Source organism: Phalacrocorax carbo, chromosome 1 (genome assembly GCF_963921805.1).
Source record: "Phalacrocorax carbo chromosome 1, bPhaCar2.1, whole genome shotgun sequence".
Taxonomy (NCBI): domain Eukaryota; kingdom Metazoa; phylum Chordata; class Aves; order Suliformes; family Phalacrocoracidae; genus Phalacrocorax; species Phalacrocorax carbo.
Window position 1 is genome coordinate 29998236 of NC_087513.1, and position 23139 is coordinate 30021374.

Sequence of the window (23139 nt, forward strand, 5' to 3'; positions counted from 1 at the left end):
CACTCATCAGAACCAATCTTCTGTTTTCTTTCCCATAGTATGAAGAATACAACAGCTATCTGCGGCTTGCAGTGCAATCTTCTACCCACACTTTCCGCCAGGCACCTAAATGTCAATAGACCTTGACGTAGCTTTCTCTTGAAATCAAAATCCAACCTTTTCACTCCATACCTGCTGTTAAAATACCAGTCCATGCCCCTGTCATCTCCCTCTTTGACCCATATAACCTTCTCCTTTATGGCCTCCCCATGACCTGCAAAAGTCTTTTCTGATGCATCAAGAATAATAAAAAGGCATGAAACAGAAGGACAGTGTTTGTAAGAAAAGCAATGTCTAAACCAATCTGCATATAGCTACTGTGTTCCAAAATATGCAGCCTAATGGATATATGCTAATTGCCTGCAATCATGGATAAATAAGAGGCTACATTACTACAGGCTGGTGAAGAGAAAGTGTGACTTATTATCTCTATTTGGACTCGAAGTCATAAAAGAGTCAGAATAAATTTTGAATCCCTCAGTGGTTGACACTTCCAGAGATGACAGATACTTGCAAAAGGAGTCCCCAGAGATTATGAATATGAGCAATTAGCACCACCTATTAAATATTTTCAAGATATTCTGCAATAGGAACAGACAGACAATGTGTTTATAATTTAGTCAAAAGCATTAGAATGCAGATGCTCAGAGAGAATTGGTTTCAAACTCAGTAATTGCATGTCACCCCTTTTTTAGGAGTTTGTTCTCCACACCCTTGGAAGCATTACATGTTAGAATCCATTTTTCAAATGGTCTTTAACGTAGATGCCTTTCCTACATGTTTGCACGTAATTACAAGGTTCATCTGAATGGTCATTGCCGTTTTGTGTGCAGAGGTGTGCAATGGTACATAACACTGAGGCATAAACCCAGCTCCTATATGCTGAAAACCCAACTGTAATACTTAGAAAAGTCTTATAAAAGCAGGACGTCAGCTGCAGGAACTTATTGCCTTCTCTGTTTTCTGGGATACATGTTCAGGTCTTTATCTGGCAGGGCCCTGAGTCTTCTGCTCCTGACAAGTGAAGCCATCAAGCATGGGGTAAATTTGAACAGCTGGCTCACCTCATTGACTGGCCGGATACCACATATATGCGTGTAGGGTCGCATATGACTAAGCGCTTCACGGGGCGTCAGCCAAAATGTGCGGACTCTCACACTGCTCAGACTAAGGGGGAAGTGAAACACCCGAAATACTTCAAGAGTGTATGTGTTTATGCATATGTATGTACATACTGTCATAAATTGAGACCACAATGGATCATAATCCAATTAGAATTTTATTAATTGTAGCAAGTAGAATATGAGCAAATACAGCGCTGGACGGCAGGGGAGTCTGCGCTCCGCCAACTGCCGTACTGAGCAGTTCAAACAGTCTCTCTTTATACATCTTTACTTCCATGTTCAATGAGATAGTGGAGGTACTTTTCACATGCTTCAGTAGTTGTTAGGGGGTCGTTTCCTGCTTCCTGGTGATATGGGGTTGCTTGTCTTATCTCTGTCGATAAGTTTGGACATCTGATGGTTATCTTGCATAAGCACGCCTGGGAGGTATTCTTCGCATGCTTTACACCGAGCTTAACATAAGTCTTAATAAACAATACCTTAGTTCAGTTTCTCACAATACCTACATATGTTTGCATATATATAAACACACATTTGAGTGTGTGTGTGTTTTATAAATTTATAATATCATGGGCATTGGGTATTTTATCTAAGAAGTGACAAAGTTTGAGCCTTGCCCTCTTGATACTGATGAGTTCACAGTCACAGATGAGACAATTGCAGACCATATTTATAGATACTTCTGAGGAGAAGTAACACTTCCCTAATGCATAAAATATGTAATTTTGCCTACTCCTGCTCTGGAGAAAGGACTGTGATTACACAAAACAGCAAATAGCCCTCTAAGCGAAGCAGCCTCTATCCCATTTGAATTTGAACATTGGCAAAATAAAATGTTTTGTGATTTAAGATGCTACCAATAAATTTTTGAAATAGTGACATAAGTCCACATCTATGTTGTATGTTATCTTTACAGCTTCCAAAAGGATTTTCCTTTTCTGTTTCCACAGAAACCTGTGGAAGTTACTACCAGCCACAACAGGAACAGATGTGGCAAGAATAAGAAGGCACGGGATCCTTTCCTGACTTTGCTGTTGATCTTCGGCAAGAACTTCAGGAATTCTTTTAATCTTTCCATGACTTGATTATTCCAGCTGTAAAATGGGGATGACCATCCCCGCGGTCCTTCATAACATGCCAAGAAATGCATGCATGAAAGCTAGTATTTAAACATCACCCAAAATTCACTAGATCTATGAAAAAAAAAATTCAGTAACTTTGGTGGGTGAGTTTGGATTGAGTGCTTTAATACTAATCTGGCTACTTTTATTATTTTATTATTTATATGTATATTGTTACTAAACATACATATAATATATATATAGCTTCCGTATTTCATGTCTCTCAGATTTTTACCACCATGGTCACTGGAGCCATTAAGGTGCATTATGTCAAGTTTAATTACATGTATTTACAACTATATTTCTCAGTTTACACATCACGAGTGATATTTCTCACTGCATGAATTTTCAGACTTGTAACAGAAGCTAAATGCATTTTCCTTTAAAAATTTGTGTAATCTGTGAAACACAAAGGCATTAAGCAGTTATATTTTTCTGAATCACGGTGTCTTTTGTAACAGCAGCTGTGTATTTAGTTCAACAGTGAAACTCAAACTGTTTTGCTAATGAAAAGGGAGCCAAATAACCAAGTGCTGGAATGAACTGCAGGCTATTGAAAGCGGACAGTTGGCTCATTAAATGTGCCCCTCATGAATGATGTCCCTACCCTTTAGAATGGCACTGAAATAATCCAGATTTACTTTGTATTCTACAAAGTATTTTTAGGGCCTTCTGTGATCAAGATAAGATAACATGCAGGAAATACATTCCACAAATAAAATACAATTTGTTAGCTTGTAACAGCAAAACTTCAGCACTTAGCAAACAAATGCATGTAGCTTTTAGGATAAGCGACTTTCAGTGAAATTATTTACAGGATTTCCAGTGGGTTTACCACTGCCATTGGACTGCTGCAAATGCACCAGAAAATTTATTGAATTTTGGCAATATGGGGAAGGATGGTTGTCCCTATGTTTCTAATAGAGGTAGAATCATGGCCTGACTGAAGGCAATGGGAATATTGCAATACGTGTCAATGAGACAATACTTTAGATAGGGAATTCAAGCTCAGAAGCACTAAATAAAGACATCCAAGATGAACTGAAGCATTTTAATTAGTTCTCAATAGAGTCACCTGCAACTATGACTCTTCTTTTTCCTTTGAAGAAGTTAGTTTCATTCTCTTCTCTGATTGCCTTCAGCAGGTCTCACCCTCAGTTTCACTGTGGGGCTCAGATCTTTTTACTCTTTCCTGTTTTCTTTCTCCAGGCTTTGTTCATTTTTAATTCTGTGTATAAATTCAACTGCTTCTTGCCTCAGATATACTTCCATAAAAATCTACAGCTTTCTAAACCTCTTTTTTTTTCTGTGGAAGGACTGTTCACTCGTCACACATAACAGCCAAGCAGCCTGATCTCTGACAAAGATATGGACACTGGACTGTGATAAAAGGGTTCTGAAAGATTTGAGTCAGTCCCAAAAGTTCCTTTAGAGCAAGTGCTGAGCTGATGAACAGAAATACTGAGTTGCCTTTTTAAGGACCCATTACAAGGACTACACAAAAACATGTTTAACTAGCGTCCCAGAACCGCAGAGCATTTAATGGGAGGTGTGGTAACTTTAGCGGCTTTCAAGGTGTGCATAAATTACTCCAAAACCCTTCTACTCCTCAGATCAGTGTAGAATCTGGAGAGCATAGCAGCATTGTAGGGGCATACTGTTTGCCACCAGCATCCTGGGCTGCATTAGGAAAAGCACTGCCAGCAGCATGGGGGAGGTGATCCTTCCCCTATACTCAGCACTAGTGGGACACATCTGGAGTGCTGCGTCCAGTCATTTGCTCCCCAGTACAAGAGTGACATGGATATACTGGAACGAGTCCAAAGAAGGGCCATGATGGTGATTAAGGGTCTGGAGCATCTAGCATGTGAGAAGAGACTGAGAGAAGTGGGATGGATTAGCTTGGAGAAGAGAAGGCTTAGGCAGGCAGTTAGCAATGCTAACAGGTCTGATGGGGGGTTACAGAAGACAGAGCCAGGCTCTTTTCAGTGACGTCCAGTGACAGGACAAGAGGCAATGGGGTCAAAATGAAACAAAAAACTCTCCATTTAAAGATATGCAAAAACTTTTTTACCATGAGGTAGATAAGGCAGGTTGTCCAGAGAGGATGTGGAGTCTCTATCCTTGGAGCTATTCAAAACCTGACTGGACACAGCCCAGAGCAACCTGCTGTAGCTGACCCTGCTTTGAGCAGGTGGTTGGACCAGGTGATCTCCAGAGGTGCCTTCCCAGTCTCAGTGATCCTGCGATTCTCCTCCCCCAGGCAGTGAGTTTTGGCATGTAGCACAGCTCCTCCTTCTGAATTCTGACCCTTCTTCTGCCAAAGCTACACCACCTTCAGCCTGACACTAACCTCTTATTCTCCCAAATTATCATCTAATTTCAGCAATGCTCCTTTTTGGGCACCAATCTGAAAACCGTGTATTTTAGGCATGCAAATTTTATAATACCAGTTTTCTCATTTATGACTAACAGACTCAGATTTAGAGGGCTAGAACTCCATAAGTAGGCAAGCTTTATTTCTAATAATGCCTAAAGCTAAAAATAAAATAAAATAAAGGCTGTTGACATGTTCCTATAGATAGACAGGTATCCAATTATGGATTAGTTCTAGATTTGAAACATATGATTATACAAGTTTATGATGTTTAAATCAATTTTTATTTTCATGAAACTTCTACTTATTACAACCATAAGCACTGAAGTCAAGCAAACATCTGACAGCATTGCTTGGAAAAAAAAAGATGTACTATACAAAACAATGTGTTGATGACAGCTGCGACTCCCCCTTTAAATCTCATTCTGTCATTCTTGTGTTGAATAGTATCTTCTTCTGCTTACCATTCAGTACTGATGAAGGTGGCATCGCCAGGCCCTCTGAAGCTGAACTGCCTGTGCTGTATACATTTTCCTTGCTAATGTTGTACAATAATTTATTTTTCTCAAAAAGAACCAGAGAAACAACACACAATATTCAACCTACCTGTGGAAACACTGATGAATAATGTGAGGACATCTCAGTAGCTTACATTAGTACAAAGACTGAAATCAAGAAGACTGGATTCAGACCCCACCCCCTCAAAGCTGGAGGGGGTTTGGATGCATCATTCCAGTTGATATCTACATCTACTTTATTATGCTGCTACAAAACCCCCAGGAGCCTGCTCCTCATAATCCAGAAAAAGCATGACAGCGCTCGCAATAATCGCAGGGAATCCCCAGATTTGCCGTTATTGATGGGTAGCTCTCACACTCCCCTGCAGAGTTCAGCAGGGAAGTCAATCAATGGGTGTTTAACTCTGGCTGGCATCCTCTGCACTCACTCCTGCGGTAGCGGTTTCGCTGCTCCTGCCTCCTGCCAGCACCAACTCCAGAGCTTTTTTCTGCAGGGCTGGCAGCTGCCTCCGTGCCTCTCTGCTCCAGCCAGCACTGCACAGAGACATCTCTGAAGTGCTGGCAAGAGAACTCAAAGAGATTCCAGTGGGCAGAGGAGATCCCCTGCCAGGCTAAAGGAGCAAAGGACTGAAGGAAAACGAATCACCGGGCTATTTAATCCTTTATTTTCATGTCTGTATAAAGGACAGCAGGAAGCATATGGTACCAAAGGAGAGAATTTTCTATCAAAAAGTGGCGCAATTCTTTCTGTAAGCCTTTCCGTGCCTTCAGAAAGAAGTAACTTTTGCTCCTCAGAGGGATCAAAAGGAGTCTGCCAGGGGTGACAAAAGCAAGGTAGAAGTTAACCTCCTGACACGACAATAGGATAAACCAGTATGAAGGAAGATTATACTGCAAAGACCTTCTAGGACTGAGAAGAAAATTGTCTTTGGTTCAGCAAAAGAGAAAATGTAACACCAGAGGATTAAGAAGTGAGGGAACACAGTAAAAATGACAAACCAGAGAGGGACCCCTTCGCAGCAGCACTTTGAGTAAACAAAGCTGCAGGGGTCACAGTGAGAGACAAGAAGTCAGGACATGATTTTAGGTCATACAGTCAGAAGAGAACTCCTAGGCCTAGGAGCTGCTGTGCTCAACATCATCAGGTAGGAATAAAAAGAGGGGCAAGACAAAAAAAACCATGAATTAAGGATGGCATCCAAAGCCATATTTTTTCATAAGGGCAGCCAGGGCCAATGTCTAGAGAGTCAAGAGCAAAAAAACACATATGGAAGGCTAGCACACACTCAGCAGCGGAAAAGGAGAACTCAGCGCTAAAGATTCAAGAAGCAGAAGTGAAGGACTGGTAAAGGAGGGGGTTTTTTTAGAGGAAGGGGTTTTTTTTGAGTGCATACTGGATTTGGGAAGAGGAACGAGAGTTTCAAAAGCAGTTCATCAGCCAAAGAGACAATGATGAAACATAGGCCTTCACATATGAGATGCTCGCCAGAGATACCAACGTGCACAGCTCCAGCTGACGGAGGAAGGAATGAGCCATACTGAAGGAGATGTAGGATGTAACTAGAGCAGTTTTGGACAGCATGTTTGGAGAGGTTAGAGATGACAGGAATAAAACAGATGAAGTGATAGTTACAGGAAGGGAATCCAACTGGTGTTTTCATGACAGGGAGGGTCTATGACTACCTACATTTATTTGAGAGGAAAGTTAAGGACTTTGAGAAATAGAAGGGAAAAAAAGAAGGCAGGATGAAGTAGAAGCACATGAAAGGAAGGGAGAGGATAATGAGAGAAGGAAGAGAAAGGATGAAGTCAACATTTGTGTGACAGCAGACTGAGAAGCAAATGTGGAAAAGGTTAATGATAGAAGCAATTCATGCTGTATTTTAACTTTGTTTTTTCTGCAGAAGCAAAGGAGGTGGTTGCAGTAGAGTCTATTTTCGCAAAGAAAGAGAAAAACCCAGTGAAGTCCAAATAAAGCAAGTCACGTTTTTTGTAGGAGAAAAACTGGGTGTAGATCTATGACTGAAGTGGTGAGGACATAGTGATAGACAGCTAAAATGTCAGATTAAGTATCACCAGGGAAAAGTAGCTCAAGGGTAAACATGTTGATGTAGAAGTGACAATCATTGGCCCGTAGTCAATGTCTTATCGGTAATCAGAGTTAGCATTTCTCATTACAGCGGTACAACTGAAGACCAAAAATTGATCAGAAAGCTTCTCAGATCAGTGTGGTGATGCAATAAAGAAATGACTCTCAAAAGAAGATGAACGAAGTAGGAGGGGAAAAAAAAACCCAACACCCCCTTCAGGGTGTAGCCTTGCTCTGCCGATTATCTCGTAACTTCTTCCTCTCCAGAAAGCGCACTTTATTTTCAGTTTCCAGTCTCACGTATACCTCCTTAGCCTTGTGCTCAGAATTTACAAAGCTTTAGCTTGTCAGCTCTGGGAATTCTCTGTCTTTCTGCTGAATATTAGTTACATAATGGTTTGAGCTAAGCAATCAAAGTGGTGATAGGTCAAAAGGAAGATTTGCCTGAGGTGATGCAGGAAGTTGATGGCAGAGCTTGAAGCTGAATACACATTTCTGTGCTATTCAGGCAGCACAAAAACCGCTGGAGCCTCCTTCACTCTTTAGATTTTATTGGCTTTTTTCCAAAGCAGCACTGTTTCTGAAGCCAAAGCTACAAAATGCAATGGCACTGAAGGAGCTAATAAGCCAAAGAAATATCCCCAAACGGCACTGCTTTCTAGCTCTCAGTGGCACTTCCATGATATTAGTAATAAATTATGTATCTTACAGTCAATATCTTCCACATCCCTACTGTACTTCTCCATGTCATTCCAATTGCCTGTAAATTTGTACAGTTGTTGAGAAAAGGGGAGAGATGGTAAGATGGGTATGTTAAGCCCAGTCTTCCCCTTGGATTTTACACTCCTCACCTTCAAAATGCTGAAGTCCAAAGACGCCATAGCTCTTTGGTACTGACATTTCTAGTTATAAAAGAGAGACCTGAGAGTCGTTGTTCAACGCCCTCACATCTGTTTTGTGGGACTAAATGACAACTACTGAAAATTTTAGTTGGTAAGTGGTGGCAACAGCACATACAGGACTGGAATTTACAAGGATGATTTAAACATTTTTTGACATTGCAGAACAGTGTAACATTTACCTGTCGACGGTGCAGGATGCAGTAAATAGGCCAAGCAAGGAACTAAGAGGGCCAGGACTCCAAGGCCCACTCTCCTAGATGACAGCAGTGATTAAGATGACACCTACCTTCTTGCCGCTCTTCAGGTTCTGTAGGGGTTACAATTTATCTGTCATTCATCAAGGAATGGGCCAGGCACTGTAGCATTACTCTCTTCCATGCCATGGCATCTTTCTCAGAAATTTCAAGATTTTTCTCCAGTGAGACTATCTGGCATCAGCTTCTTGAGAAAATGCCTTCAGAACTGAACATGAAGCATCAAGTATTTCAGATCTGAAAAACTGTGAAATCGGTATTTCATGAATAAAAAGGATGTTTATGAGTTATTATTATTTGCATTACCACAGAGTCTAGGCACTGCTGTTTATAAAGAAGATGCTTTCATGCTGCTTGGTATAAAGAGGGAGCAAAACGACTGTTCCTATCCCAGAAATTTTATCATCTAAGACAATTGGCAGCTGATGGATGCAGACAGATGGGGAGAAGGCATCAATAAAAGAATGATGATCCGCACAACAGTAACATCCCACCTCACACTTACAAAGTTCCTATAAGCACGAAGAATGGTTGCTCAAGGGCAATTACAGTGAAATGATATAAGGCAGAGGCAAAGCTATACGTATGTTGAATAATGTATCTGGGTTTCCACTGCTCTTTAAGAAGCTCATCGGGAACTGTTTCTGCAAAAAGAAATGTTCACAAAAGTTGTTTTTTGCACAAATCTAGGGAAACATTGTGAGAACATGGGTTCTCACTCATTAATTAATGCTTGATGTAATGAATCACAAATTCTAGGTTGATTTTGACATTAGACTAGCACAGTTTCTTCCGATTATTTCTGCCAGCATTCCAAAGACACGCCTACTTCGAATTTGTAATAGTTGCTTACAGGTCTTTTATCCAAACTTATTTCCATATGTATATCCATACATTTTCCACTGAAAAATAAAAACTGAGCTCTGACTAGGAACTAGCTGGTATTCCCCTGCGGCATTTACGAGAACGACATTTTAACCCTGCTCTGTGGAACAGAACAGTGTAACACGGTATCTTCTACAAACAGCTTTGTCAAAAGCAGAAACAAGATGAAAATCGGGACAAGCTTGACTTCAGGTTTTGTGGGTGGTCTCGGGTATTACCTGATAACACTTCTCTGTGTCTTAGTTTTTTGTTTTACAAGGCACCAGGCTACTCTCCACCCTATAGAACCCTTTGACTGCTTTCCCAGAGCAGCAATCAGTTATGATGGCACTGATGAGCGCTCGTTATCACTGTTGCAGGAGAGCCTCAATCTGGAATGAAGCAGGCGCTGCCTGTGGTCAAGCTAAAGGTAACTTGCGCTGTATGTTTATTTTTAGGGAGAAGCGCAGACGCCCAGCCCGGGTGGGTGCATTTTCATTATTTTACTTCACCAAAGCCGCAGTGCCTGCGGGCGGCCCCGCTCCCTCCGGAGGCGCTGGGGAGGCCGGGGCTCACCGCACGGCCGCCACACGGCTCTGCCTGGGCGCGGGGCTCAGCCAGGCCGGGGCTCGGGGGCCGCCCGGGAGTGCCGGGGCCCCCGGTGGCGCTCCGCCCGCCCACAGGCGGCTCCAGCTCCCCGGCCCCATCCCGCCGGCGGCCTCCGCAGGGTCCCGGCCCCGGGTCGGCCCCGCGGCGGCGGAACGGCGGCGACCGCCGGGCGGTGCGTGCCGGGAGCGGGAGGCGGCCCGGCCGGGTCACGCCCGCCCCCGGCCGCGCCACCGCCCCTTCCTGTCATGGCCGCTGGCGGGCTGCGGGAGCGCGGCGAGGCGGCGCGGGACGGCGCCGCCGGCAGCTGAGAGCCCCGCCGGGCGGCGTGGTGTGGCGCGGTGCGGCGCGGCGCGGGGCGGTCCCCCAGCCCGGAGGCGGCGGCAGGAGGTGACTGAGGAGCGCCGTGCGGGCGGGGCCTGCCCCGGGGAGCGGCCGTCCCGCAGCCAGCCCGCAGCCGCCGGGACGGGACGGGACGGGTCGGGGCGCGGGCGAGCGGAGGCCGCGCCGCCCCGCTGGGCGCCCGCTGCGGGGGAGGCGCCGGCCGGCCGGCCAGGGTGCGGGACGGAGCCCCGTCACTCCCCGCCGGGGGGGCTGGCGGAAGAGCTGCTTGTTCCGGGCGCCCTCGGCCGCCGCGGGGCACCGGGACGCGGCGTTTTGCCTTGCGCGCCCCGGGAACGGGCCGTTGCGGCGGGGAAAGCGGCGGGGGGCGGCGCGGCGCGTCCGGCTGGGTGCCGGCGTCCGCCCCGGGGGACGCTTCCGAAGTTGGAGGAAGGGGCAGGGCGTTCGCCCCGCAGCGGGCGTGCCCACCCGGCGAGGGGCCCTCGGTTCGGTTCACACCCTCGCCGGCGTGCCGTCCTCTCCCCGAGCAATGCCGGGTGGAAGGAGGGGAAATCTTGTCAATGTCCCTTCTGTTTTCCTTGTAGATACCGCCGAAGTACTCACTTTCCACCGCTTCCCTCGTTTAATTGCCCCGTGGGGTCAGCTGGTCACCAGCATGCCTTCCACCGAGAACACCTCAAAACTTTTCCTGGTCCTCGTTTCATTGCTGCTGGTGCTGCCGGTAGTTGAAGCCCTGGATGCAGGAGATACCATCGCCTTCCTACTAGGCCTCGCTGTCAGTGTCGTTGGATTCTGTGCCTGCCTTGGCTTGTACGCAAGGAAAAGGAATGGGCAGCAATGATTTCAAGAAGATGCTCAGATGAAGTGAATTTCCAAACACGGCTTGGGTTTAAGATTTGGGGTGTAAGACTGAGCTTCGGTTCTGCGTAACTTTCAAAAACCATGTAGTAGATATTTGTCCAAACCCTTCTTACTGTGCAGTACAACAGAATCAAGACTGCATCCCGTAAAAGGGATTTGCAGGAACTGTCCTCGTGACAGTAAGATGATTTTATATTGCTTGTGATTAAATATCACCTTAGAGAAGGGTAAAACTTTTTGAATGGGGAAGTGAAACCACAGAGTGGTTCACAGTAAATGTTTATGAATAGGACACATGAGGGAGACCATCAACAAGTTGCACAATTTTGGTTTCAAGGGTTAATCAGGAGGAGGCAGCTATTAATCTTCCAGTCAGGATGACAGAGCTTTGGAAGTACTCCTAACTAGATAACTAGCGAGCAGACTGCTTTGACTTGTGTACACATGCTCACATTCTTTGTAATAACAGTTAACACCTAACAGCTCACTTCTGCTGGCACAGGGATGAGGCTTCAGAGAACTAAGAAAACATGGAAACCTTTTTTCCTTATGTATTTTTATTTTAGAATGTGCCTCTCCCATAGCCTGTGTTCGTGTTACCAAGTAGATACACTTAAGAATGGAACCACTATTTTTCTCTAACCTGTATTTCACAGAAAAGTACATGTAAGGCTACGAAATCAGAGTAGGGGTATGGTTTTTGTCTCGCTTATTTTTTGTACTTGGCTTTCTGTTAGGCACACCAGGTTTAAGGCTTATTTCATTTGGTGTTTGCATTTTTTTTCCCCACAACTGAAGACTTACCTATTTAATAAGGCATAACGTGTAGCATTTCTGCATTAGGGGGTTATTAGAATTATAACAAGCCAGTTGTGCACATTTCTTTTGCAATATGGAAAGAACATGTTGAAATCTTGGTTTTAGTCAACAGGTCCATTGTTCTCAAGTGTCTTCCTCATGACAAACTTACATTGCTAGGTAAGCATTTAGGCTTCTTACCTAACCGATGCATACAAGTTCCACAGAAGATTAGGAATAAAACCAAAGTAAAAAATCCTGCTGCAAAATGGGAGGTGTAAATACTCTTACTCTGTTCGTGCTCGGTCAGATTGTATGGTATATGGTTGAAAGACTCTACTTAGTAGGATATCCAGGACCTGTTTCTTTCCTTAAGTACCAAAGGTGAAGCGGCGCAGCCAAGGATGTCTACCACAAGTCCGTCTGGCTCGTTAGGTGTTCTGGCTGTCTGCTTGAGACAAGGAGCACCATCTGTAACAGCAGCAGAATAAGGAGCATAGGAAGGTGAGCTCTCCACAGCTCACAGAATTTCCTTCTGATCTTGTGCTGTGGATGCTGCCACTCTTGCTAGTAATCTTGGCTTTTGTCTTTGAGAGCTGGGGAAAAAGGTTAAATGTGATGCAGAGCTATATATTTTGATACTGTTCCTCCCCTTCATCTGTATGTGCCTCTGTTGAGTAGAGCACAAAGCAATGGCTAGAAGAGTTGTCAGGCAGGTCTTATATAAGTCATTGGGTGGGCAGAGCATCTTCTCCAAATTCTAAGATTTCTGTATGCCATTTGTGGCTGGTTTGACTTCTCTCTCCAGCCTTTGAGGAGATAGTAGTCCTGGTTATTTCAGTCTTGCAATTTCTGTCCCTCTCTCATGGTTGATAGAGGGAGGAAGGTAAAACGAAAGCTTCCAAAATCACATGGGGTTGAAACTGTAGGACTCAACCCAGCAAGCCACTAGAATGTAGGTTTCTGCTCTCAAGTTACAGGAATAATAATGGTCACAAAGTTACTCTGATGAGATGCAAGTCTTGCCAGGTAGCTGTTCCAGAACCCTTTTTGTGGCTTCCAAAAGCCAGAAAGGGATGTGGTGCACAATTACTATGTACAAATGAAATTTACAGCCCTAATTTGCAGCTTCAGACAGTAGCATCACCTTTGAAAGCTGCTCAGCAGCAGTAGGTGATCCTGTATGTGATTATTCAGCTGGGTGGATGCAAGCACATATCAAGTGTGATTTTCCATGTTCCAGCTTGGCTAAACCATTACCTTTAAAAAAAAAACCAAAACCCCACAAAATCACCATTCAATTCCCTTTATATTTCCCCAAATTAGAGAATTTTGCCAATTTTTCAGTAGAATATTAAAATACTGCTCTTTCAACAGAATAAATTTTATCACGAGCAGCTTTTCAGACACTCCTTTATCTTCACTTTGGAAAAGTTCCCTGGCAATAGTTTCATTGAATTGTGCAATAGTTTCACTGCAGGAGAACAAAATTTTAGCAGAGTAATTAGCGTCAGGTGATAGGGATACGAGGAACTGTGTTCTTTGACCGAAGTTTTGTGTACTTCATGGAAAGGTGTTTGCACAGCATAATGGCGTTATTTCCTGGGTTCTGACAGCAGCTTTATTGTTAAAGACTTGCATTTATCGATGACTTGAGTGTAAAATCAGATACCCATTTTTCTTCTGTGTTAATAAACTTCCACGTATGATTTGTCCTCAGCTTGATGAAGTAGTTCTTATGAAAAGGAAAATTGGGGTGACAGAAATGACTGAAACTGCTGCGATTCCTTTTATTAAATATTATTTTCGTATATACTTTTGCTTATGTAGGTGACTTTACAAACAAGTGTGGAGTAGGGGTACGTCTTCAGGTGAACACCTGTACAGTGAGTGTACTTCTCTTGGTCCTATTACTTGTTTCATTATCAGGTACTTTAGAGCACTTTGAGGGGGCTTTGAAACTGGTAGCTTGCAGTTGCGAAGGAGCCCGTTTCTCTGGTACAAGGGAAACTTGAAGTATTTCTATTTCCTTTTGACTATGAATTTTCAACATTACTACTATGTACTTGCCTTTATACCAGAAAAGCCATTTATGGCAGTTTTCTAGCTGAGACCCAAGAATATAAAGGACCATTTTCTTTTTTTAGAAAGAAAAATTATGTTCTAGTGCTTCACAGTTATTTGAATTCTACTATTTTTGTTAGACTTTGAAAGAGCTTGTTTTATCCCAGCATTTTATGAAAATGGGGTTCTAGCTCTTTCGGGACTTCAGCTAGCACACAAAGCAGTTCACTTTGTGCACTAAACTAACAGCATATGGGGCTGTCTTCAGAGCAGAAAGCAAAAACAGCCTGACAATGCCCACCTCTTAAAAAATACAACCTACCCTCTAATTAGTGCAAGAAAGCTGCAAGTCAGGAACAAGTAGCTTTCGACTGCTATGATTTCCATCTGCTTTAACAATAGCGTAGCTCAAAACCAGCATTCTATAAGCATTTTAGCAGCCAGTGTACGGTCCCTTTGTGAACGCACACAACATCCATTCACTCCTCATGGCATAACACCAGCTAGGTGTTACCACTCTGCTGGGTACAGCAGTACCTGGGACTGGAACACAAACACCTCACCCCACTCCCAATGCACTTGCTTCTCTGGGTGTACGAAAACTGATAAACCACTGCTGTGAACCCTTTCTCCTACTCAGAGAAGACCTCCTGCTGGTGGTAATGCTGCTTTAACATTATCATGAGACTTGGCAATTCTATGGCATCTTCCACCTGAGAACCCTTACATGCTTACAGGTATTCATGTTTGTGTCCCCATCGCATCCTTTGATGAGTGGGACAAGTGGAAGGAGAGTCAGTGACTTGCGGTTCTGTCATAGGAAGTAGGTGGTGTCTCCAGGATGCTCGCTGTGATTTCTGGAGTGAGCTGGGCTTGTGGTTCTGGGCCACCATGTCCCTACCACGGGAGCTCTCCCTGGGCTAGCCCAAGGACTCTTGTGTACTGACTAGCCATAGTCTGAAGCCCTGGTTCCTCTTTGCACAAAGCTGTTTACAAAAGCCTTGTGAGAAAGGAGTAAGGAGTTGAGTTCACCATTTATACTAAGATAAAATATGACTAAATGGATGAACCATAATAGGTCTGTTACCATGGTAAATGCTCTAATTATTATACTACAGATGTAACCTTTCCGTTCACTTTTACATCTGATGAAAGGTTTGGCAGATCTAAACTGATGTAATGACAAGAGATTGTTAGGAGTGGTGGAAAGGAAGGCTTGGATCTGGATGGCCTTTGGTTTACACCTGAACAAAGTGTTAGTAAATGATCTGAAGTCAACAGAAAGTACGGGTTGTTCACCAGATTAGAAAAATAAAACCACTAATTCAGAACCAGATGCAGCAAAACATATTGGGTGAGATTTGATGTGACTAAAGATACACAGGACCCAAAACACTTAATTCCTGCTGAAACCAATCTTCAAAACTTTTGAGAGACAAGTTTTTAATACATGAGATACTGACCACACTGCTAAGTGTTAAATTGTTAAATAATGTAACCAGTTTTCAAATTATGAAGATTTTCAGTTCACATGAATACACAGTAGCACCTAAATACTACATTTCCAATATTCAGAAAGCAAGCTTTCCAGCAAGGAAGCTGGAATTTACATACCAAGCTATGGTATGGTGTTCTACTGGTCTGCTCAGCTCTGTTGCTCTGTAATGAAATTTGAAAACACGTGGGTGGCTCTGTCCCATTAAGGTGCAGGCACACTAGTGGTATAGCCTTTTGTTTCAGGATCATTCATCTGACCAGATCAGAACAGAGATTTTAATGAGAAAACCAAAACATAACGTCCCTTTAGAGTGCTAAGCAAAGAGACCCATATAGACTCTCCATGTAAGTGAAGGCCTGAAAGTGGAGTGGCCTCCAGCAGGCCTAGGAGTTGCAACCATTAAAGGCAGGGATGAAAGAACTGTGTTCCCAGACATACTATTGTAGAAAACTAGAGCTTGCTGCTGGGCTGGGTTAAAGTCTGTGTGCTGCCTAAGCCTTCCTGTACCGGCTGTATTCCTCCGCACTAGTCTTTGTCTTGGAGATTTTAACTAGAACCAACACTACCGGCAGCTTTCCCACCTGCCGTTCATTCAAGACACTAAAATGTTTACACTCATCTTCGTACTGCTACTCTCCACTTTGCAAGTATAAAAGCATGAAAATTACCTTCTCTTCCTGAATGGAGCCAAAATGCTGCAAAGCAACACAGTTCCATGAAACTTACTCGAGAAGGGTTTGTCTTTTTCTTCTGTTCTTCTCTACTGCTTGTCCAACTCTTTGCACATATTGCAATGATACTAATAATAAATAATAGAACTGCGCATCCCCTCCCTACCCTCTCACAGAAAAGCAGCAGTCCTAAAACATGACCAATTTTAGTCTTGGCACAATTAAAGTGAAGAAAATTGTCACTTTTATCAAAATATGTTCACTTTCCATTTCATTAATTACCTGTGAAATGAGAATATCTTTAATTAATTCTAGAACTGTTCAAGGGCATTTTCTGCCAACCTTCTTCTGAACTCAGATGGCTATGGAAATTATATGGTCAATACCTGCACTTATTTCTCAGAATTTAACTGAACACGACTGTTCGTAAGTCACGCAGTTGCAGTTTTAAACTTTATTTGAATCTATTCAAATGATCTGGAGGATTAGCAGAAGTCATGTTGACTCATTTTTCCTTGATAGCACATATTTATTTCAGTGTCTGCACAAATAGCAAGGAACAATCATGCCTTTTTTAAGTTTGATCTTTTCAGAAAGGCCATTTGTGGTCAACTTCCAAAAGTCTATCTGAGATTTGGAGACAGCATATAATCTATAGCGTCTATAGACTATAGTCTGTATCTACTTAAAAAAAAAAAAAAAACCAAACAAAAGTCCCTTTTCATAAAAAGTAATATCGCAATGGGCCTTACCCAAGTCACTTTTCATCTCTTCATAAAAATTAAAGATGTTGATCATATATCTGGAGCAGTTCCAATAAGAAACCAGTATTCAGCAATAAATGTCACACAGTCATGTTTTTCATTCTATAGCATTTGCAGAATGAAAACATAAATCCCAGAAACTATTATACATTAAAAATAGGCAAAATGTGCTTTTCCAAGAACAAGTCAGTGTTATCTTGTAATACTTATGGCCCTGACGAAAATCTCAGTGAAGTCAGCTCAAAAAATTTTATTGTCCTAAAATGAAATCAAGCTCTCCTAAAGGGGTGACCAAACTGGGTCTTTTGAATCCCCTACACCTTTGCCGCAACCATCTCCCACGCCAGCGTTACGGCAGCAGGCTGTCCTGATACAGGGGATGCTGGATAACCTCAAAGCCTGCCTGGGAAGTGAGAGAGAGCTGGGTCTCCCTGGGTGCCAAATGCACCCCCAGGCCACTGCTGCCCTCTCGCTCCACAGGGCCATCTCCTGCTGTGCAAAAGCCAGACAGAAGATCAGGTATTTGTTTAGACATTCAGGAATAGCTGTGTGACTTATACATCTTTCACCTTCTTCCATGCCAGATTTCACTTTTCAAAATTTAGTATTGTATGTTACAGTTTATTTTTAAAACCCCTGTATATAATCTTCTAAAATATGGAATGTGCATGGGCTGGGGTGAGTGCTTGCATTTGAGAGTAGTAGGAAAGCAGAGGTCACTCTGTCAGCTGAAAGGATATTTCTAAATTGTCCATCCACAAAAGGGGAAAAAAAGAAATCGTCTTTGGGAAGAGACCAAGCCAGGAAATGTACGAGGTGACCTCCAGAGGTCCTTTCCAACCTAATTTACTGTATGATTCTATGAAATCCTAGCTGTAAATGGGATGCATAAGCAGCAGCTCAATTCATTCGTATCTTTATGGCAAACAAGGATATATTTGTGGTGAACAAATCTAATCACAGTGTGAGCCCATAGGGAACCTGACCGCAAAAGCTGTGAGGCTGTTCAGTCATCATGTAAGACCACAGGGAAACCAGATGTACCAGGATCCTCCCACTGCGTCTAGTGAAACTCAATCCCTGAGGCATTAAAAGGTTATGGAAAAAAGGGAGCAAATACACCATATGTACAGTAATCCTCTTTTCAGAGTAGGATTTTTAGACATGGGTTTATGGGGCTAGCACTGTACTCCAAATGGAATTCAAGTGCTTCAGTGCAAAGCCCTAAATGTGAATTATCTCAACTCCTGCCCAAGTCAACGTTTTGAAAATATTAAGATTTGACAGCCTGAATAAAAGATTGTGTTGCACGTGGAGTTCCCATTGGCAACAGTGGGAGGTTAGGACAAGGTCAAAAACAAAACACAGGTTTGGATGCAGCAACTACGTCGATAGGTTGGAGGGGTCCCAGTCATTTGACTAGTAGTGTGCCTTGCACCAGATGGTGCTCATGGGGAACTGCAGCCACATTGGGCTCCATCTCTTTCCTTAGGAAATATAAACTGAATTATCTACTGTGATAACTGAATGGCAAATTTTCACCTGGTTAAAAAACAGCCTGAAGTTGCTGAAATCAGTGCAGTCATCCTGATTTAAATTCATTTTGAACAGAAATCACAAGAGGCTTCGTTCTGACCTTGCACCAGCCCTCACACTTCTGTGTAATGCAGTAGAATTATTCTTGATTTCCATTTATGTGAAAATCTAAATTGGTTCTTAAAATAGATGCTGTCTTTTTTTTTCTCTCAGCCAGCTACCAGTAAATTATTTGACCTACATCTTAATAAATACTAGAAAAAAAAAATTCTCACCACTCTTATTCCACAAATACACTTTAGAACTTGTATATTCAACTTAGACTCCATTGTTTCTCCTCTCCCAAGATTTATCAACTAAGGCAAAGGGAAATCCACAAGACAGCCCACTCTCAAGGACACCAAACTAATATAAAATGCCTCTTCACACACTTTTAATGCATGTGTGCTGTACACATCTGATGTACATCAGCTTACCTTTCTGCCTTGTTGTTCTTATCATTTCAGTAATAAGAGCAATCTGGTTTGTGTTCACATCAAACTGTTCCCTTCACCTAGTCTATGTGAGATTCTCTGTATTAAATGAGAAACACTTTGTAAATTTTCTTTTCCTATCCAGAAGTAACAATGAAATCCCAGTAAAAAGGATTACATGCTCTCAATTTCAGAAGGGCTAGCAAGGAAATTATTATAGCTGTAGATAGAAATGTAAAGCACTCGAAATCTGAACTTTCATGAGTTTTGCCAGAGGTTTCTCTGCTTAACTCCCAGCAGACTTAATAAGAATTAAGAATTAAAATCCCTTCTACTTCCAAAAGAATACTGACATTCCAACAGCGAATGTAGAGCATGTGATCGCTTTATGCAAACCACCAAAACAATCTGAAACTGGCTGTACATAATAGTTGTCAGACTGCTACCTTAATATATCATAATGCCGACTGTCTTAACTCAGGACAATGAAAATTGTCTGATTTAGTGCAAAATACAGGCCTTGGGAAGCAAATATCATAGAAACGGGGTGAAGAGACAGACATACCTTAAATAACCTCTCTCTCATGCAGTAGTAGCTGAGCCATTTGCTCAGTGAGAATTTCATGTCCTCTTACAGGACTGGGCTTTTGGGTTTTTGTTATCTGGTGTTGAAAACCCACTTTGGTTTTGTCCTGTGTTTGCAAAAGCTGCACTCTGGTTTCACAAGAAATAAATGCTAAGGAAGTAAACTTCATGAAAGAAAGATTGTGGTTTTTTCAGTTTTGAACCAGTTGGTCCCTGCCACCTGCTTACAGCAACTATTTCTGGTCTTATTACAAAGACTGAGAAATGTGCAGCTTATATGGAACTGTGGCATTTGTAAAGAGTTTTAGAAGCACGTTTCTCTAAACTTACCACAGAAATAATAAAAGCCCATAAACTACACGGGTTCAAAAAATTCCTTCTAGGATGCTCATACTGAACAGTCCAGAACAAATCTTTCACCATCCCCTGGTAGAGACATTTCAGAAATCCTTTCTCACAGCTGCTATATAATGAAGTTTTATTCACATTACAGCCTACCTGAGCCTTAAACCATAATGCCAAGTCAAAGCCTACTAGACCTGTATCTCTTTCTTCATTTTAGCACTTGGAAGCTCTTTGTTAAAAACTCAACATATTCTTAGTACTAATAATTATTCATCCTCTTATTTTTTCTTATACTTTTCAATTTCAGAAAACCCCAAGCATGATTTAACATGTATGTTTTTTACATGAAAAAGAAACATTTAGCATTATTTTCTGTTTTGAAAGGTATCTTACTGTATCTGCTCATTAGGAGCCATATTTGAATATCCACATCCCCAGTTCAGCACATTTTTAAGTAAAGGTTAAAGGGCTTAAGAGTTGAAAACCTACCTCACCTTAAAATAGTTTTGGTTTAAGTAGATTCATAATCGTATTCCAAGGCTGCCAAGTGAAGCATAAATCTGAAAGTTTTGTAATTAAGACTATAACATTAGCTCTCTCCAACTTCTCACTGTATCTACCAACGGTTATCCCAGCTGCATTCATTATCTAACTAACTAGGTTCACCTGAATTGGTCAAAAGTGCATTTAAATCTGGCCTTGCAATTCCTCTAAAATTCTATGTTCTCAATTGCCTCTCTCTGCCCATGACAGCAGAAAACAAGTTATTACATTCCTGCAACAAGTTTTTTCTTCTGATTTCTTCTGTCTTACTCCAGAATGGCCATTAAGTTACCTTCCCTTTTTAACTTCTCTTTCAGCATCACCAAGTTTTCCCAAGATGAGATCCATGTTGTGGTAACTAACCCACTTCAACAAATAAATAATTCTGAGCAATTGCCAACTCTTTTTGTCTGAAGGTCTTCCATTTGATTTCAGTTTGTCGGCATTTCGTTATGCGCCATGGTTGGCCTTGTGGCAATGTCCTTTGAAAATAAAATGCAGTAAAAAGGTTAGGAAAAAGAAAGAAAAACTGCTCTCTTTTCAATATAGAGTGCGCAGGTTGAAACAGATGTATCTTGAGGACCCACGATATCAAAGAGAATTCATAAGTTTTACATAAATTCCTCAAATTGCCACAGTTTTGTTATGTATGCATATTTATGAGGAGATATTATACATAATAGAGAGATACAGTATACCAACTAAATGTTCTGTTAGCTTTTGAAGAATTACATTAATACCAAATTTACAATGCGGCACAGAATTACACAACAGGTACATTTTACTTGGCTACTGCTGGTCCTGTACTGTGAGGAACTGGTGCATTCACTCATCAGAAGAGTGGTTTTATGTCCCGGTACATATCCCAAATTAGGAAAAACAAATTACTATTATTTAGATCTCTTATTTCCATATTTTATTTTAATAAAAGTAAATAAGTTCACTGAGGGTTAATAAAATTATGTAAACCCTCCAAAAAGGGACCCAGAAATCCCTCACTGAAGCAACAGCAAGACTTACCTGCGTTCACTTTTCCGTTGACATTTACACTTTGGACATGAGGTTGCAGGCTTTCCATTCATGTGCAGAACTGTCCAAGAGTGTGCAGTGTAGAATCTCCATGATCCAGATGTGAGTCAGAGCATAACTTAAATGTCTCGCCCCCAGCAATGTCCCTAGAAGAGTCTGACCTGAGTGGTGTGTGCAGGTAAGGTACATCAGCAGCAGTGCTGAGCCCAATGAACGCACAAATGCTGCATGAAGCACACCTTTTCCATAACCACTGAGTAGTTACATCACACAAAACAGAAAAGCTGCAATTCAAGCCCAGTCTCCCACCTCATAAAAGAATTCCCTGGAGTCTGGGAGGTACAATCCTGGAAAGCATACTCTCCTGTTTATCCTGAACCCTCTACATGTAAAAATGCAAGATCAATGGCACGGTGGGCAGGGGGGATGTGAACAACAGAGACTGACTCCCATGTCTGACTCTTGTGGCAAGCTTTAGGTCCTGGTCCCAGCTCTATGGCCTGACATTAAGCAGTCAATCAGAAAACAAAGCAAAACCAGTACTAAACAACCTAGGTAGCAGGGATCAGATCCCATGTGTTCCTCTTGCCAGTCTTATCTAGTACAGTGCAACACCCTGTTCCTGCTCAGTTTTTTTACCCTTTCTTTAAATACCATACTCAAACATTACCTAACTGTATGCAAATACTAGTCCAATTAAGCAAGACAGATTGCCATTTGCTAACATTAGGCTTGACTAGGTTTGCAGGTGACATTTCAATAAAACATTCATTCCATTGCCATGAAATAGGCAATGCAGTAATAAATTTATATTTACAGTTGTGTCATAGAGCTTGCATGAAGATACGCATATCATAGAACATGCATCATTCATGCAGTTCCTCCTACTGTGCCATCACAGTGCTGTTCTGATACTATCTGCAGAATTCGACCTGTCATGTTTCTTAGCAGATGACCTACCTTTATCCAGAGATAGACTGTTCTCTGCATCCTCGCAAGTATAAAACTTAAAATTGCTTCTGCTTGTTCTACATATAAATGAGAACATTTCAGACTTCATATCCAACAAACTGACAAAATGGGACCATGACATTAGGTTTTAGATATAAAATTAGTTGCAGTGAACAGGTAACAGCTGAGCTGACACAGGAATATTCAAAAGTATTTCTGCTTTCTAGATCATAAGGCCTGACGCTCACTAGTAGAACATATATTCATGCTAGCTGCTTGTAAAGCCACTCCCCATCTCAGACATTACAGACTTGACTCTCCATTGTCTCAACCTTATGCACTCAAAGCATTATCACTGAGGAGTATACTTTTTTAACCAATTTATATTTTCTTTGCATAGCTTTAAATCAGTCCAGACTCATTATACTGTACACATCTGTGTTATCTTAAATTAAATGACAAATTAGTAGGAAGTCTAATGCCTAGATGTGAAACAGTCATATCAGCAAAAATAAATATTTCTAACATTGACACTTAATTTTTGTCCCTGAGCACAGCCTAAAAGTTCTATGAAAGCTGTCAGTGACAGTTATCCTGTTTTATCCTATTATTTTTAAATCCCCCTCTCAGTGTATTGCTAGAAATAGAAAATGCTATTGCCAAACAGTCTCTCTAATCCTACAACATACTGTCCATTCATGGCTCACCTCTAACATAACCTTAAACATGGCAGAAAATTGAAGTATTTATATATCTCAGCTCTACAAAAAGTGATTGATCTGACA

The 23139-nt window shown here is 42.0% G+C and overlaps 1 protein-coding gene across 1 annotated transcript; it reads left to right on the forward strand.

The window, feature by feature from the left end:
* Positions 1-10104: 10104 nt before the first annotated feature.
* SMIM30 (small integral membrane protein 30) lies at positions 10105-13614 on the forward strand. The gene is made up of 2 exons (XM_064447276.1): positions 10105-10284; positions 10821-13614. Exon 2 carries the CDS (start codon positions 10892-10894, stop codon positions 11075-11077), a length of 186 nt encoding a protein of 61 aa, XP_064303346.1. The 5' UTR covers positions 10105-10284; positions 10821-10891; the 3' UTR covers positions 11078-13614.
* The last annotated feature ends 9525 nt before the right edge of the window (positions 13615-23139 follow it).

Coding starts and splice junctions, on each gene's coding strand:
- SMIM30 (XM_064447276.1), top strand. CDS start 10,892: ATGCCTTCCACCGAGAACACCTCAAAACTTTTCCTGGTCCTCGTTTCA.